Source organism: Bombus vosnesenskii, unplaced genomic scaffold, assembly GCF_011952255.1.
Source record: "Bombus vosnesenskii isolate JDL3184/JDL3185 unplaced genomic scaffold, Bvos_JDL3184-5_v1.1 scf7180000013277, whole genome shotgun sequence".
NCBI classification, from domain to species: domain Eukaryota; kingdom Metazoa; phylum Arthropoda; class Insecta; order Hymenoptera; family Apidae; genus Bombus; species Bombus vosnesenskii.
In genome coordinates, this window is record NW_022882935.1 from 114111 (window position 1) to 130203 (window position 16093).

At 46.1% G+C, this 16093-nt stretch overlaps 1 protein-coding gene across 5 annotated transcripts; it reads right to left on the reverse strand.

Moving 5' to 3' along the window:
• Positions 1-657: 657 nt before the first annotated feature.
• Positions 658-15681, reverse strand: LOC117231978 (nidogen). 5 transcript variants are annotated; one of them, XM_033491018.1, is made up of 21 exons: positions 15340-15681; positions 8907-9185; positions 8571-8776; positions 8403-8494; positions 8148-8294; positions 7521-7754; positions 6697-7222; positions 6319-6485; positions 6038-6169; positions 5867-5965; positions 5321-5494; positions 4726-4863; positions 4211-4336; positions 3968-4090; positions 3358-3701; positions 2496-2832; positions 2159-2387; positions 1824-1999; positions 1607-1715; positions 1242-1360; positions 658-1073 (listed from the first exon to the last, which is right to left on the reverse strand). In XM_033491018.1, the coding sequence occupies exons 1-21, from the start codon at positions 15664-15666 to the stop codon at positions 946-948; spliced, it is 4212 nt and encodes a 1403-aa protein (XP_033346909.1). In that variant the 5' UTR covers positions 15667-15681; the 3' UTR covers positions 658-945. The 5 variants fall into 5 exon arrangements, with proteins under 5 accessions (XP_033346909.1, XP_033346912.1, XP_033346911.1 ...); XM_033491021.1 differs by lacking the exon at positions 4726-4863; XM_033491020.1 differs by lacking the exon at positions 3968-4090.
• Positions 15682-16093: the final 412 nt, after the last annotated feature.

Consider the following 16093-nt stretch of genomic DNA (forward strand, 5'->3'; position numbering starts at 1 on the left):
GCGATACAGATGCCGATGCCACTTTTCAATCAACCTCTCCTTTTGCTACTTTATCTTCTTTCTCGTGGTGCTTCTACTTTTAGACCTGAGCCTCACGAAGAAAGGTAATTGATCGTAGGTAAGCGGAGATTCGTTTTTATACCGCGACTTCCAGCCGTGTTATTCTTATTAGGCCTGTAAGTAGTTGCTTATTAACGTTATATAGCGACGGGAAAATGAAATGGCCGGCTGTTACGTCGGTAATGAACACAGTAATTGGCTTCCTGTTCACGGGCTTGCCTTCGTAGTGGATTACTACGCGGAGGTTTCGGTTCGGTATAGAATGGCGTTCAAAAGCCGAATCAAAGCTTCGGTAGCTTCAGCTAGCGAGAGCAATTTTACTTTTTTCTCTGTTACTAGTATGTCGACAGAGCGTCGCCTCGGTACTCTTAATCGTTTAGGAAATTAATCTCTTCTGCCTCTTCTTCTTCTTTTGCTTTAACGTAGTTGCCTGTCTGTTCGAACGAAGTTCCCACTTCGTGCATGGATGAAGACACTTTACATGCAAGAACTTGTACAACTTTTCACTGATTACGATATAAAAGGATAACAGAGGTATATAAAATATATACTCGCCGTAGTAACAAGGTATCGCATAAAAATATGGTAGACAGGGTGTATCCCTTATTTTATTATTTTACTTTTATTAAATAACGTGTCACCGAGTCGCAGCACCATACAGCCAGCTTCACGCTGCGGACTCCGTATTTTAGATACAAAAGATTGTGTTACTCGAATACGTGGACGATAAAAACTAATCATACAAAGTAGAATATTATAATTTACACGTAATCTAAGGAGTGGTCCGACGCCACCCCGGCGATCAAATAACAAACATTCTTTCGTTTTGATCGGCTGACCGAGCCTTGTGATGTCTTCCGAATCTTCCACGACCAATTACAAACATTACTGTGTGTCAGTGCATGGTCCTGTCGCGTCGTCCGCACACGCACACGTTCTACCGCTTTGACCATTCGGCAGACATAGCTGATCCTTGTTACACCTTCCGTTTTCGAACTGACAGGCGTTGGTCACTGTCGTGAACAGACAAACGATAATTTACGACCATGATTAATCCAATTATCGTTACGGTACGAACGATAATACGGAATTATGGTATTCGATCCGTTTAATATATTTTTAAGAGGGTGATCAGTTTGACGGAGAACAGGAGAGGAACGATGACATAAAACTTGATTTACCTCTCGGGCACGACTCAGGAACGACGACTATTCCGTATAATTTACCGCTTCCCCCTGGTGGTACCGATATGGGCGGCTTCCTGTCCCCGGTGCTCTTCATGGCAACTTCGATTTTGTGACTACGACGGTAAATAATGGATGATTGAAATATCTCCAAACTTGCATGGTACTCTACTCGATTTTCCTAGCTCGTTATGATTCACGCTTAAGCTTTACTATCTCGAAAGATATTTTACTGGCTGTTCGATAACGCTGAAAGCGTTTTAACTACGATATCGCTCGAATATTCAATTTATGTCGAGTATCTTTTTGTTTAGGCCGAGTACAATACGAGATAACGAAGTGCTGTTTTATCGACAACTTACGTCTTCCAATCGGTCCAATAATATTTCTGCTGGGAAATCGCGAGACCGAACGGATAGGTGAGCTCGTTGGCGATCACGTTGATATTCCTGCTATCGATTTCCATGCAGCCTGCGAACGATTATAAAAAAAAGCACGGAGTGAAATTATCGAGTTACGAGACGACGATCGTGGCGTGTCTGTTAGCAGAGAAAATTTCATGGGAACATCTGTCCTTACTTATCGTAAACGTTCCGGCGTCCGCCCAGCACAGCTCATCCATCGCCCAATCGATACTTAATGAATTCGGTAACTTCACATAATCCCCTTGAAGGAAGATTGCACGACCGGTTCCATCCTCGTTGGCCCACTCCAATTTCGGCGACGCACGGTTCCAATCCGACCAAAATATCTTCCTGCAAACGATCAAATTTCCTCATTTCGTGTTACAAGCTTTTACATTTTCTCCTTAACCCAATACCGTTAAATTATAATTAATTTCCAGGCAACAGACGCTTTGCGTTCAATTTACTGGCTAGCGAATGGATGGTCGAATTCGAAAAAACAATACTCACCCGCGATACGGGTGTACAGCTATTCCTCTAGGATTGACCAGTCCGTCTGAAACGAGCACCTTCCGCTTCTTCGTCTCGAGATTGGCTACCTCGACGGTCGTTTTGCCCGAGTCGGTCCAGAAAATATTTCTCGAGATCCAATCGACCGCCAGTCCCTCGGGGCTGCTAACTTTCGGCAAGAACGTCTCAGCCATCGATCCGTTGTACGTTAACTCGATTATTCGATTACCTGGAAAATAAATCTCGTCTAGACAGAGCTTCTTCGCTGGTGATATTTTCGTCAGAAATTTCCTCCGTAATCCCGGCGACGTAAAGTTTCAAGAATATTGACATTTACCGGTGATGTCGCTCGAGTAGGCTTTCCCGTTCATGCAATCGATGTCGATCGCGATAGCCATCTGTGTGTACGCTATGTAAATCGGGCTACCGAGATCTTCGTGCGTCGGCGCGAACGGAATCCTCAACGTAGCCATTCCTTGATTCACCAGCAGGAAGTTTGCTTCGTGTTTTGGTCTTTGCTCGCAGTTGGTCCCATCTCCGGCGAAACCTTCGTTGCATACGCAAGCAAACTGATTTTCTCCGGCGGCCACACACGTAGCGTCTGGCGAACAGATCGTTGGTTCGTGTCTGCAGGATGACTGGGGTAAACACGTGAAACCGTCGCCATAATAGCCCTGCAAGTAGTCACAATTCGTTAGACAACGACATTTCTATCCAACGAATTAGTTGTAGCTTTATGTAGTGCGTTAGAGAACAAAGAATAGTCGTGTCTGATTGTCCTGACTATCCACGTTTTGTTTCTACTGTCACGGCTCGTATAATCTCGCGTTTATATTTCGCCAATAACTTTCTTACACATTTGGAAATATCCTATAAAGTTGTCAACAGCACCATGTCTGACTACCGACCGTTCGTTTCTACTATTTCGTTCTGGAGCACTTTCAAAGTTGTCCGATCAGTTACATTCTTTCTCTACTTTGTAAATCTTACGAGACTGCTAATGGTGCTATGTCTGGCTACGCTTAGTCCACTACTACTGTTCCCGCTCGAACCGAGTTCAAAGTTAACTGATCGGCAGCGTTCTTATACCACTTTCAACTGCTCTATCGAATTATCAGCAACTCCACCAATATCTCATCTCACCAATTTCACCTAGAAACCCATAATTCAGGACGAATTTGCGGATTCAATAAACATACCGACTGGCAAACGCAGGCGAAATTCGCGGAGGTTTGATTGTAGCCACAGACCGCGTTCCTGCCGCAATTATTCAGCACGTTGCAGCCAATGTGGTTCTCGACGCATTGACGGACTCCGTCACCGTTGTATCCCTCGATGCAGACGCACTTGTAGCCACCTTCGCCGGTGGATACGCACTGCGCGTTTACGTGGCACTGAGACGGATTCGTTGAGCAGTCGGATACCACGCAGCGACCATCAACCATACTGAATCCTGGATTACACGTGCACTCGTACCGCGAGTTTGCCGGATTGTACGAGCATCGTTCGTTCTCCAGGCAATCAGTGGTGCTGCTGCATTCGTCTGCATCAGAAACGATCGTTCAAGCAAACGAATTTTTACAATCGATCGTGATTCGTTTCAGGAATGTTTTTACAATTGATTTTATCGTGTGTGATCATGCAACTGTGGAAGTGTCAAAGCGTGACGTTTCTCGGCTTTCGCGAACACAGACTGAATAGAAGCAAGTACAAGAGAATCCGTAATTTTAAGATAGACATTTTACGAGTAAAAATGTACGATAGAGGAATTGAAAAAAATAGAAAAAAAAATATGGAAGGTGATATGACCGATAGCACTGCACGTAGTTCCGTCCCCTTCGAATCCTGGATTGCACACACACTTGGCTAAGGACTCCTCCTGCTGGCAAGACGCGTTCGGGTCGCAAATGTCCACCTCCAAACAGGACACCTCTGTGCCAGAACAACACTTTTCATTCACTCGACAAATAACAACGCCATGGTATTTTCCCTCGAATGTGAACGGTGATATTTCGTGGGAACGAAGGAAGAACAAGATGCAAGTTAACGTACCTGTTTTTGCACACTCCATACCATCGCCCTCGTAACCGGGATTGCAGCGACACTCGTAGTCCCCGGTGGTAGCCATGTAGATACATTGAGCGTAGGGGTGACACCTGTTCACCACGTTGCACGACACTGGACACAAGCGTGTGCAATTACGATAATGCTCTACCCGATGATCCGTAATTGCTTCGACTATCCACGTCCGAGCGTTTCGTGACGGGTTTTTGTGAGTCGATCGCATCGATCGTGTTTGAAAGCGTTTACGCCTTCGTGGAGACGTGCCAAATGTTTTGTAACAGGTTGACCGTCATATTGCTCGCGTGATATTAATCGTCGAGCTAAACCATATCGTTTTATACACTAGTATTTCAAAATTGTCAATAGGACAGTAAATCTGTTGGTAAATAGATTAGATAGTGAACGAAAGGAATTTAATCGACGTGTGCAGAAAGCGTGTAGCTCGTGCGAAAGATTTTGTTAATAGGCAAAATTAGCTGAAGCCAAGCTGAGTATCATCGTACAGTGAAATCCAGATGGACCCATCGTTTCGTGGTTGAATCCGGGCCGAGGCACGCAAATTTCCCTTGAATGGTCGTAACTGTGACTCCAAGGACATACGCAGTGGTCTTCGTAGCATTCCGGGACTGGGTGTGCCGATACTAGAAAGCACGATGCAAACCGTTCGTCGCTGCTGGTTAGTAATCATCGCAAATCACACGGGATAATTATAATCATTTCGTATTTTGTGCTATCACGGCTCCGCATCGAATCATGTTCTACGTGCGATTAGTTGTCATGCATCGATACGTGTCAATCCGCTTGAGGATTAAATTTGTAATTAAATTTAATACTTCTATAATCTTCTTCCTCGAAAGATTAAAATTTCTATCTATTTTAAATTTATAATTAAATTTAGTATTTCCGTGTATTCCCTTTAGCATAAGACTGAAACTCTCATTACGATTTACTTAAATCCTCAAATTCGTAATATAAATACTTTGTCGTGCAATTTCACTGTTTCAAATTCTCAAAGCCCAAGATTAATAAACCAAACGAATTCGAGCGACATTGCGGTCGAAGAATGCATTTGTACGAACGTCCCTTTGTTGTACTTACAGTCCCGATCGGGAGAGACGTCAGTAGACCTTCCAGACCCTTCCTGCGACATACATTCGTTATTCCGATATTCCCAGCCCCTTGGACACCAGCACATCTCCTCCACACACTGCGGTTTCGGCGGTTCGTCCACTGCGGTTGGCTCTGCTTCCGGGTAACACGTGTAGCCATCGCCTGGAAACGATAGCGATCGTTGACACGGAAGGTTATCGCGAGATTCGTTTGCAAATCATCGCATAGTGGAACAAGAGGAAATTGCACGATTTCGTACGAATCGCCCGAAACCATTGCGATTCCGTAGTAATTCAATTTTGTCATCGTCTCTCAAGTTTCTGACTAGCTACAATGGAATTAGCTGCTTGGTAGTTGCGTTTGAAGATATTGAAATTTGTATTAGCAGGTGGATTCAATTACTTTTGCAAAGTACCACGATATTTCGGACTAATTCGATATCCTCTGTAATACGCGAAATATTTCAAATTTAAATCGCACGATTAAATCGATTTACAGAATGTTTCTTTGCGTTATCGTGTAGTAAATCCTTACCAACGAAGCCTGGTAAGCAGATGCACACGTGCTTCTGCCTCTCGGTGTCGAAATTGCAGATACCATTGGACGAGCAGTTATCCTCGACATCGCAGGAAGCTGCAACAACTCGTCGTATAGTAGCAACCCAACTATTTCTCATGTAGAAAATCAGACGATGAGCGTTCTTACCACGTTGCGACGTAGGATAGCAACCCTGTTCGGTATCCTCGAATCCAGGCAAACAGATGCAGTTAGGCGCACCTTCGATCATCACGCATTGCTCGTAATTCTCGCATCTTGTTTCCTCGCAAGAAGGAAGACCTGTATTTTCGACAAAAGGTACGCTACTTACTGACAATTCGTAAAACAGAGTCTCACCGCGGAGAGCCTCGAAAATATCGATTTTCCAGTTGAACTAGTAGCTAGGCGAGTTATCAGACTACGGTAATATCCGTTCGTTGGTAACTCACTTTCGCAGATTCGACCATCACCGGAGAATCCGGGCCTGCACTGACACGTGTGGCTGCCTTCTTGATTAATGCACTGCGCGTCGGGAGAGCACATGTGATTTCCGGCGGTACATTCGTTCACATCCACGCAAACTGCGCTCCCGTCCTCTTCGTACAAATACTGATAGCTGATAAAGAAAAAGAGAAAATTGTACGTTTCCGCGAGAAGAGTATCACCGTGGTGATTTATCTACGAACGAAATAAAAACCTTCCCGATTTTTCAACATATCTAACCGTACTACCGTAAGAACGAGAAGAAGATATCCCTTTGACGTTCTCCTAAATCTTATACGCGATCTTCGGAGAATACACGCGTAAATCAAAGTGAAACTTCTTACCCAGGACTGCAGACACACTTAAAGCTATCGCCGTCGACGACGCAGAAGCTGTGGTCGCTGCAGGTCTCTCTTCCCTGGATACAGGGATCTTCTTCTTCGAGGGGCGCCACTTTTGTATTCACCGCGAAACGTATAATTCCCTCGGTTGCCTCGTAAGTAGTGACACCTCTGTAGAACTTCAATCTGGTCGTGTCGTCCTCGGGTTCGACGTTCAGATACGGACACTCGTTATAAACGATAGTTTCGTCTTGGATAAAAGCGAGTTCCCGCTCTTCCCCACCTTCGTTCAGTTTGCAAGTTCTCTCGCTCTGCGCGCGGATCACGCCGGCCTGCGCTCTCGTATAAAGTTCTTCGTAGTCACCGTAATCGACGTTGGTGTCTCTCGCCAACTGCGGCAACGTACCTTCGATCATTGCCTCCACTTTCAGCTGACCGAACACGTCCAACCCGAGGTAATTGCTTCGTATCGTTAGTTTGTCGCCCGTTGACGGATACGTCAGCACCGTCGTATGATTGAACATGCCCCCTGAATCGATCGTTTCTCTACGTTAACCGTTGTTAACAATGGTTTCGTCTTGAGTCTTTGGTTTTGTTAGGAAATAAGAGGGAAAGGGAATAATAAAACGGAATAAAGCTAGGAGAAGCGACGTAGAATAATTGTATAGTGCTCTGCTGACAAGAAGTCATTTGTCAGGCCATACAATTTGTAGAAACAATCTACCAACCAGTGTGACGAGACGATGCTTCTTTCACTCTGTGAAGTTAGACTGGTATTTTGTTCGTGAAGCTTGTCAGCAGTACACTGTAACATCGTCGGAAAGTACCTGTAAGCTCGTATCCATTTTTCGTCTCGCCGATCGGTTTAGCGAACAGCCAACCGATCACACTGCCCAGATTACCCAACAATTGAAAACTGGCGCCAATTTCCTCGGGTACTCTCGATAGAGCCGTGTACGTTCTTCCATCTTTCGGTTGCACGTAGCACTGAAGATCTCTAGCAGGGAACTCCACGTCGTTGATCGTGCCGGCAACTCGGCCGTTTACACGCAGTGGAATATCTACAAATTTGTACAATCCTTTAAATTTTCTTAGCTATTAACTGAAATTAGCTCGTACTCGTCGTAAACCACGGTGGTCGGTTACGGAATCTTGCTATTCAAAGGGCCTAGTTCCGAGAATCCGCTGTTTTACGAGGTCATCGAAAGAGCCGCGTAGTCGGTCGCCGTGATCTATGAATAGATCAGAGAGAACGCGACCGGAATCGTCTGTTGTCGGCGTTCGTTTCGCGACACTTGTCGTTGTCGAAAAGGGAAGAGTCGGTTAAAAGTACGGGCACCTCTTGAAAGCGAATTTTTATGTAGCGTGGCTACATCAAAGGAACGTGACTCGCGTATAATTGAGGGGGTTGCTGGCTTTACGACGAAGTGGAACCGTGAAACGACGATTCTCACCGTTTGGCAGGCAGGATTTCCCATTGCCGAAGAATCCTTGCTTGCAGTGGCAGCAGAAGCCCACCTCGTAGTCGACACACGTCGCCCTGCTGTGGCAAGTCGTTGCTCCTATTCTACAATTTGGTACCTGATTCGATGCGCTGCTATCTGATCGATAAAGCAATAAGGAAACACATGGTACAGTCCGAAGAAAAACGATCGAACGAAAAGTTGCAACAATCTAAGCTAAGGATCGATAGTCGATAGAAAATTTACCTTCGATATTGTCGGGAACTTTCACGTCGCTGTCGTCGGAGATCGGTCCTACTTGGAACAACCATTGTCCAGGTCTGTTCACGTTCGACCATCTGAAGGACGACGAGGATTACTTTCTCGGTCAAAGACAAGATAAATCGTACTTTAAACAGGCATCCAGTGACTCACTTGTCGACATTCTGAATCTGATCCGTCCCGGAACCCTTCAACGTGTACATTCTTCCTTCGCTCATTAATCCTGCTTGTGCCTTCGCGTCAGGCAAACCATTCGGGTGCGACTCACCTTGAATCCACTGTACACCATTCTCCGGATACAATAGTTCCACGTAAGAATGCGTACCATTCGACGAGATAGCTACCTGGTACGTGTTCACCTAAGAGGAATCGAATTAAATCAGAAAAAACGAAAGATAGCGATCGGTTTCGCCTCGTTTATTCAGCGGTGTATCTTGCACGTGAGAAAATTTGCCTTTATTCTTAGCAAGTCGACTCACTTCCACTCACCTTGTCGCTCTTTCCGTTATAGTATCCAACGGCCAGCCATGTGGCGAGGAAAACATGAGTCGGTACGAAATCTGCGGCATCCGCGAAAGCGCTACGAACCATTCCTCCGGCTCTGGCAAGGACTGTCGGTGCGTCCGTTTCGCCATAATACACTCTTCCAGAACCGCTAGTGTCAACGTGTGTATAGAGCGGCGCGATAACCGGATCGTCGAGCGGGAATGCGATATTGAAAAACCTTTGCATGGCCCTTGCGAAAGAGAGGACGCCATTTCCGTTTACCTGCAACCAGGTAAGGTAATCTCTTTAGCCCTTACTTCTGTATTCAGCTCTTCGTAATTAAAAGTCTCATTACGCGAATGAGAATCGAAACGGAAGATCTCACAGGCTGCGTCGGCGAACTTTCGTTATCCGTTCGATGCAATCCAGAGATAAAATTTCCCCAACGGTCTTTATCCAACTTTTGCTCCACACCCCCTACAGGGAGGTTTCTAAATTTCTCCACCTTCTACGATGCGATCCTGCCTCCAGGTAGGAATCTGCATATCTAGATTCTCTTTAATCCGAGCGAAACCATGAAATAAGAACTAAGAGAACTCAAGAAATTTTCGATAGCTTCTGAACGCATTTTACGTTCTCGTTTGGTAGTCCAATCGCCCTCTTCTCTATAATTAAAATTTTAAATCTTACAACTTCCTTATCGCAACATCGGTTCAACGAACGGTTATTAAAACTAAAGAGTGGAGAAAGACGACGTTCTGCAGAGTTGCCTAGACGCATGTGTAGTGGTTGTTATTAGACAGGTAAATAGTATGAGCACGTGTCGGGAATCCGTGGATGATGTAACGAGACGTCTCGTATGCACACCAAAAGTCATTCACCCGGTGTACGCGTCGTTTAACGAAGCTGAGATACTAGAAAGGGCTCGAGTTTGAAGCTGCTCAGCTTGATGCCACGCGTCTGCGAGAGTAGACGTCGTTCCGTCAATTGGCTAAACTGAAAGGCGCGCGCGTTGCTCCACATTCGTGGCGGGAGCAGCTGTGCCGTCGGCGCCACGGAGAAACGATTCCCAACGTTTCACGAGGACCAAATTAAAACTTCACCGAAACTCTATTTTTACTTCCCCGCGAATGTTTTCATCGGCTGGACCTCTGTCTACGCGCGGCCTACTTTGTCGCGTATTTTTGGGTCACCGAGATTCAAATCTGGAAGAAGAGGTTTAAACGCTTCAGAGTTGTTGACAACTTTGGTTTTCACTTGAGAAATATTTTTCAGAACGACGCTTCGATCTTGGTAAAGATAATCGCGAAATAATGCGAGGATAGTAGACGAAGTTCGATCGAGATTCAAGTTTAAACGTTGAATCTCTTAGTTTGCAGATCGTATCTTTGAATATTCGATTGTTACGCTGTATCAAATGCCTACCAAGCGGACAATTTCACAGCTCGATACGATTATGAAACAGTGTCATAACACGCATGAACAATGCGCTCCCAGGTCGAGTACCAAACAAATGGAAAGACGGAAGTGAAGCTTCGTAGTTAACGACCCTGGCTAATTGACGAAGTTTAACACGTCAACGAAATTCCGGCCTGGTTTCGACCGCTCTCACGTCCCGATTTCTCGGCCCGAACTTCTGATTGTTCAACGCTCGTATTGTTTTCACGTGCTACGGATATTACTATCGTGTCGAATTTAACACCCAAGCCTGCGCGTATTATTCAACGAGCGATCTGGTCGTAAGAATTGACACAAATTAAATTGACCAGACAAAGATCCTCTTTATCAGGCGCCGACTCGCTGTCACGTTGCTCTTTAAATGCGTGGCATTATATGCATACAGTTTTATTATATTATTTGGTCATTTTATTCGTTTTATTCTGTAACTATCCGGATTTTGTCGGATTTTAAAAGAACTCTCACGATCTCTCAAAGGCTGTTTTACTTTTTCAATCGCACAATTTCATCCCGATTCAACGTTTGTCCCTTCAGTTTCGCGCAATTTCATCCAGTGACTTCAACGCGAAGAAACAGTTCTAATTCTGCTTTGAAACCGCGTCGCGGTCAATCGAGCCTTTTCTTCGCGATCGATGCGACCAATTTCACGCCATCGGAATCTAATTGAAAAAAAAGTTCAAGGAGAAGAAAAAACGAGTGGAAAAAGAAAAGAGTCCACATCCAAGTCGCCGTAATTATTCCGTTCAACCGTCCAGCTTCTCTCTCCTTTTATTCCCGGCCACGATCAATGACAATCGGCACGAGTTTGCCATTTCCGATTAGACGATTTTTCGTGTGATAATTACGAGGGCACCGGCAAGCCGGGATCACCGATAATCGATGGGACATGGCAACCAGCTCGAGAGTGGACATCGATCGCGTCTTCTCCGACTGTCCTTCTCTCTCTCTCTCTCTCTCTCTCGCTTGTCTTTCTCTCGATCCGTACTCGAACGTTTTGACAGTGGCGAGTTTCGAGAGGAGAGTCGGGACTAACGCTATCTCCGTCGGGGCTATCGCTTGGGTCGTAGGTCACAGCTGAGCCGATGACACACACGCACACACGTAATCCCCGGTAATCGTGAACGAGAGAGAATACGGTGAAAATAGATAGAGGCTGCCTGGAAGTAATACGACGAATCCATCTTACTCGCCGATTCTCTTCCTGATGTCACTGATTATGCCAGCTGCTCGCTCGTTAAATAAAAACCCGAGGGGACTCGCATCGAATGGAATAATTCAAATGAACCGACTGTAATTCCACCTCCTCGTAATTTTAAATATACACGACGACACGATCGGACAGTTGGTTAGATTTATTGTCTGTTACTGGGATAATTTTTCGCTCGTTCGAATAATCAGTTTCCGCGGGCTGTTATTCGAATTTAGCTCAGGGGAAAGAGGACTTTCACGAGCAGAGAGATGTTATCTCGATAACTCTCGAAACTTCAACAAAATCAAACGCGAAAGAAGAAATCACTGGGACGCGGTCACTGGAAAACCGCGATCCACGAGAGCTTCAATTAGCCGGGCAAACAACAACCGCGGCTCCGTTAAATGGCAACTTCGTGCACGTTTAAACTTGAAAATTCGATCGTTTCACGGGACACTTTACAGGAATAACGAGCAGAGATTCGCGGTCTGGGGATGATCGCGCAATCGCGCCTGGAACCTACGCGTTTCCAACGTTAGCTAACGATCACACTCTCGACGAAGATCGTTCCGAGAGCGAACGATCCACTTTTCTTTCTTTCTACGAGGATAGATCATGTTTTCGAGACACGGGGTGGACAAGGCGAGTCGCACGCGCTAACGCAATCGTGTAATCGGCCGCAATCATTCTGATGACTGCGAATCGTCGACGATAAGCGACGAAATAGAGATGATTGTCGTGTAGGCAGAGCTTCTAAGTAGACCGTCGCGGATATATCGCAGCTCGTATCTGTGTCAATCAATTCGTCGGACCTAACGCAGGTTTGCATGCCAAACATCTATTCAAGTTTCAATCCCTTCGATTCTCCTAAGAAATTGCATTTAGATTCAGACATTTTCGTCGCGTGCGATAAATTATCAGACATTTAACGCCTGATTCTTTGTTCCTGATTGCCATCTAACGCGACGATTGCCCGTTAATCGACTGCACTTTGATTGCTCGATTTAGAGTCGTTAAATCAATGGGACATATCTGACAGTGGCGGCGTAACGTTTTACAGTAAGCGACACGCGGCTTCCTCTCGAATTTGTCATTTGCCAAGAGACTGCTTACATTAGAAATAATTTCACACGACTACGTTATTGGCGGTAATTTAATTAACCAGGAACTTTTCAAACAAGCCTAATTGGGCTTCGCGACGCGGCATGACGTCGCCGGGAAGATCTGGAAGAATCGTTCGCGGAATTTCACAACGTCCCCGGTGCGCTCCTCCTACAAATCGTCCGCTAACTAATGTGGGAAAGCGTCAAGGCTAATTGGCTGCGTTTACGCCGTAAATCGTCGGTCGCATTAACGTCCATCTGGATGCAAATCCACCGGCCGGCTTCCGATACCATTCGTTTAGCGAGATCGTATCGTTCGCGGACGAACACGCGGATAACCAACAGGTATCTCTCTTCGCTCTCGGTTCAATTTCCGCGGAACGGCGCGCAATATGCGCCGGCTAATTGCCGCTTCGCGCCGTTTCTCCCTTTTCCACTCGATGAATCAAACGCGCGTCGAATCCCGCTTACGTATTTATCTATTTAATTAGCGACGTTCGTCGATTGTTGTTCGGAAATTTCAGCGCTACTTTTGCCTGCGTGTCTCGTCGGTTTATCGTGCCTCCTCTACGTCCTTGCGTAATGGGGAAGAAGGCTAATTAAATATTTATCTGATGCTCGACGGAGCTTAATTACGTGCGGCTGCGCGAAAAACGAGCCTGGCTTTCGAGCCAAGGCGAAATGGATCGAGGAAGTCGCAGTTAACAGCGCGCCTGATCCCACCTATCGGGACCACATCTTGATGAACGAGAATGCTCGAATACGCGTATGCTCGTCTCTTCGCGTATCTTAGCGATCGAGACTCCGTTCTCCACTCGTTAACCGAGTATCCTGCGATTATTTGCCGATAATTCGTCTCCCTTCCGGTCGTCGAAAACATTTAGCAGGTTCATTCGATAAATGCACGGTGCCGAAACGCGAATGTCGCGTTGATAACGTGTCCACTATTCGGCACGGCATGACGATCGCGTTATCGAGCGTGTCGATGAATGGAACGCTATACTACGAGATTCATCGTCATCGTGCACGTGGTCGATGTAGCAAAGTAGGGGGTACGGTGAAGTAAGCTATAAAATTGTTATTTCCAAGCTATTTTTCTACCAGGTAATTATAATTACGCAACGTTTAACGTATCAATGAAGGACATCTTATTAAGAAGGTAGCAGCCGGTCAGCCGTAAATGGGTTCTATCGGCGTCACGAGTCACGGGTTGCAGTTACCTCGAGCCGATAGCGTGTTTTCCTACGTGCGGCTTTTTACGCGGCGATGAAAACATGACGCCGCTCGACACGCATGAGATCACGCACCTTGACTCGCTTGGATCAATTAGAACGAAGATTCATCCGAATACCTACGTCGCATCCGTACGCGTGGGGGAGGCGTACCGTGCAATCAATGTCCATTCACGCTCCGTACGACGCTTGCGAATCGGTTCGTGGAAAAGTGAGATCACCGGAGAACTAACTACAGTCCTCCTCTAATCTCGCAGTGTTTGCCTTCCATGACTCAATAGCGTTCGCGACTAATCTAATGGCATTGCGTCAAAAATTCGAATGTCGATAATTTAAGGACATCTTATCTGTCTCTTTCCTTGTCTCGGAGGAAGAGTTTCATTCTCGAATCGATCCTCGCGTATCTGACAATTGTCTTCGGTGTTCGAGAAGTTTCCGTGAAACTGTGAATCTTATCGCAAAGCTCTCGTTCAGCCGATCGCCGAAGGGACGAGTTCCACGTTCGGGGGAACATGATCCGCGTGACAAGTGACGCGTACCGAGACAGAGAATATGAGAAGCTGCTCGTGCGACGACCCAAGCGCAATTAAGCGATTGCGCGCCGGCTGCGGCCGTTTGACCGTCATCGCGGACAATGAATTCGTGTCACGCCAGAAAATGACGCCAGATTAGACCACGAGCCGAATTAAGGGGATGACCGAATGTTCTTGGCTTTCCCTCGTTCCGCGCGAATTAATATCAACGAAACGAATTACACCATCGTCGAAAATGTGGTTGCTTCTGCCTCGCCTTCTTCGATCTCTACGTTTTTCAAATTTTCTTTCTCCTCTCCTCGTTACATCTATCGAGGCAAAACGAAACGATGCGTTTCCCGAGGGAACGGCTTGTTATATTTAAACAAGGGAGAAGAGACGTTTCATCGTGCAACGCGCACGAGTGCCGGTCCTAATTTAAAACATTAAATAAACGATTTTCCTGTTGCGCTCTCCCTTTCCTCACAAAGCGTAAACAGTGGCACGCGCGCTTCGTGTTTACACAATTTCGCGCGCTGCAAGGGTTATTCGACGTTCGAGCGGCTGCAGCCCGTGGCCCTCTATCGAAGTTTTACCGTGTATTTTTGTGAGCACCGAAATTAAACGGGGCCGGATGCGAGTGGCCACCGTCGCCCGATGGAAAACCACAGAGATCCACGCTGCTGGATAAAAATAACGATTTATCTGTCGAATCGTGTGGCTTCCTGTCTAGCTTTAAAATAAATCCGCGTGCTTTGCCGATTTAACGCGTAATATAGAACATTTTATCGCGAAAACTCTCAACCAATCTCACTTTTTCCAATCGATCCGTTGAAACGCAAGGAAAAGAAATCAGGGTGGAATAAATTAAAATCAATAATCTGGAGAAACAAATCACCGATAAATAAATAAAAAAAAAAAGATATAAACTGGTGTACTCACGAATATGGAATTGAAGATCTTATCGTAGAATGCGATCGGTGTCTTGAGAATTGTCTCCGCGGATAGAAGCAACCCGTTTACGTCCGATTGTAGGATCGAGGAACCAGGTGTCGTGTAAGGGTACAAGTCGTTCTTGTTGAGGGCTGCGGCGAAAGGCGCGAGTAGGGCCCCAACCAGGGCCAGCACCACAGCCAGCCGCGAGACGCTGAGAGGACGCGCGCGACGAGTCATTCTCTCTCGGACTGCCTTCACGCTACTGTCGATCGACACCGCCACGACGACGATGAGTTCTCGCTTGCCGCCCCTTAATCGCCTTTGCCCGCTCATCCTCTCGGCCGCTCTTCTTTCGAACGCACGAAACATCGTCTCTCTGCTCTCTCCCGGTGCCGCCGATAATTTCGTGCTACTACCCCCTCCATCGACACAGTCTGTCTCGGATCGCTCGCCTCTATTCCAGCGAGGGCACACGCGAGTATTGTCGCGGTTTCGCGCGATATTGTGGGTGTCTTTATATCTTTTTTAAATTTTTTATTCCTTCGTATTTCCGATTTTCGTAACCTCCTTGGAATGAAACTCCTCGCGATAAATATAGAAGTGGCGCAGATTGACTTTGTATTTTCTAGAAGTGCAACAGGTAAACGATAACAGATCAGGACGTGAGAAACGACGAAATTGATCGCGATACGATCAATCTATTATGTCAGTTACGTTATAAATCTAATTTCTAGTTTAATTGCGCTATGAATCTGGCTAA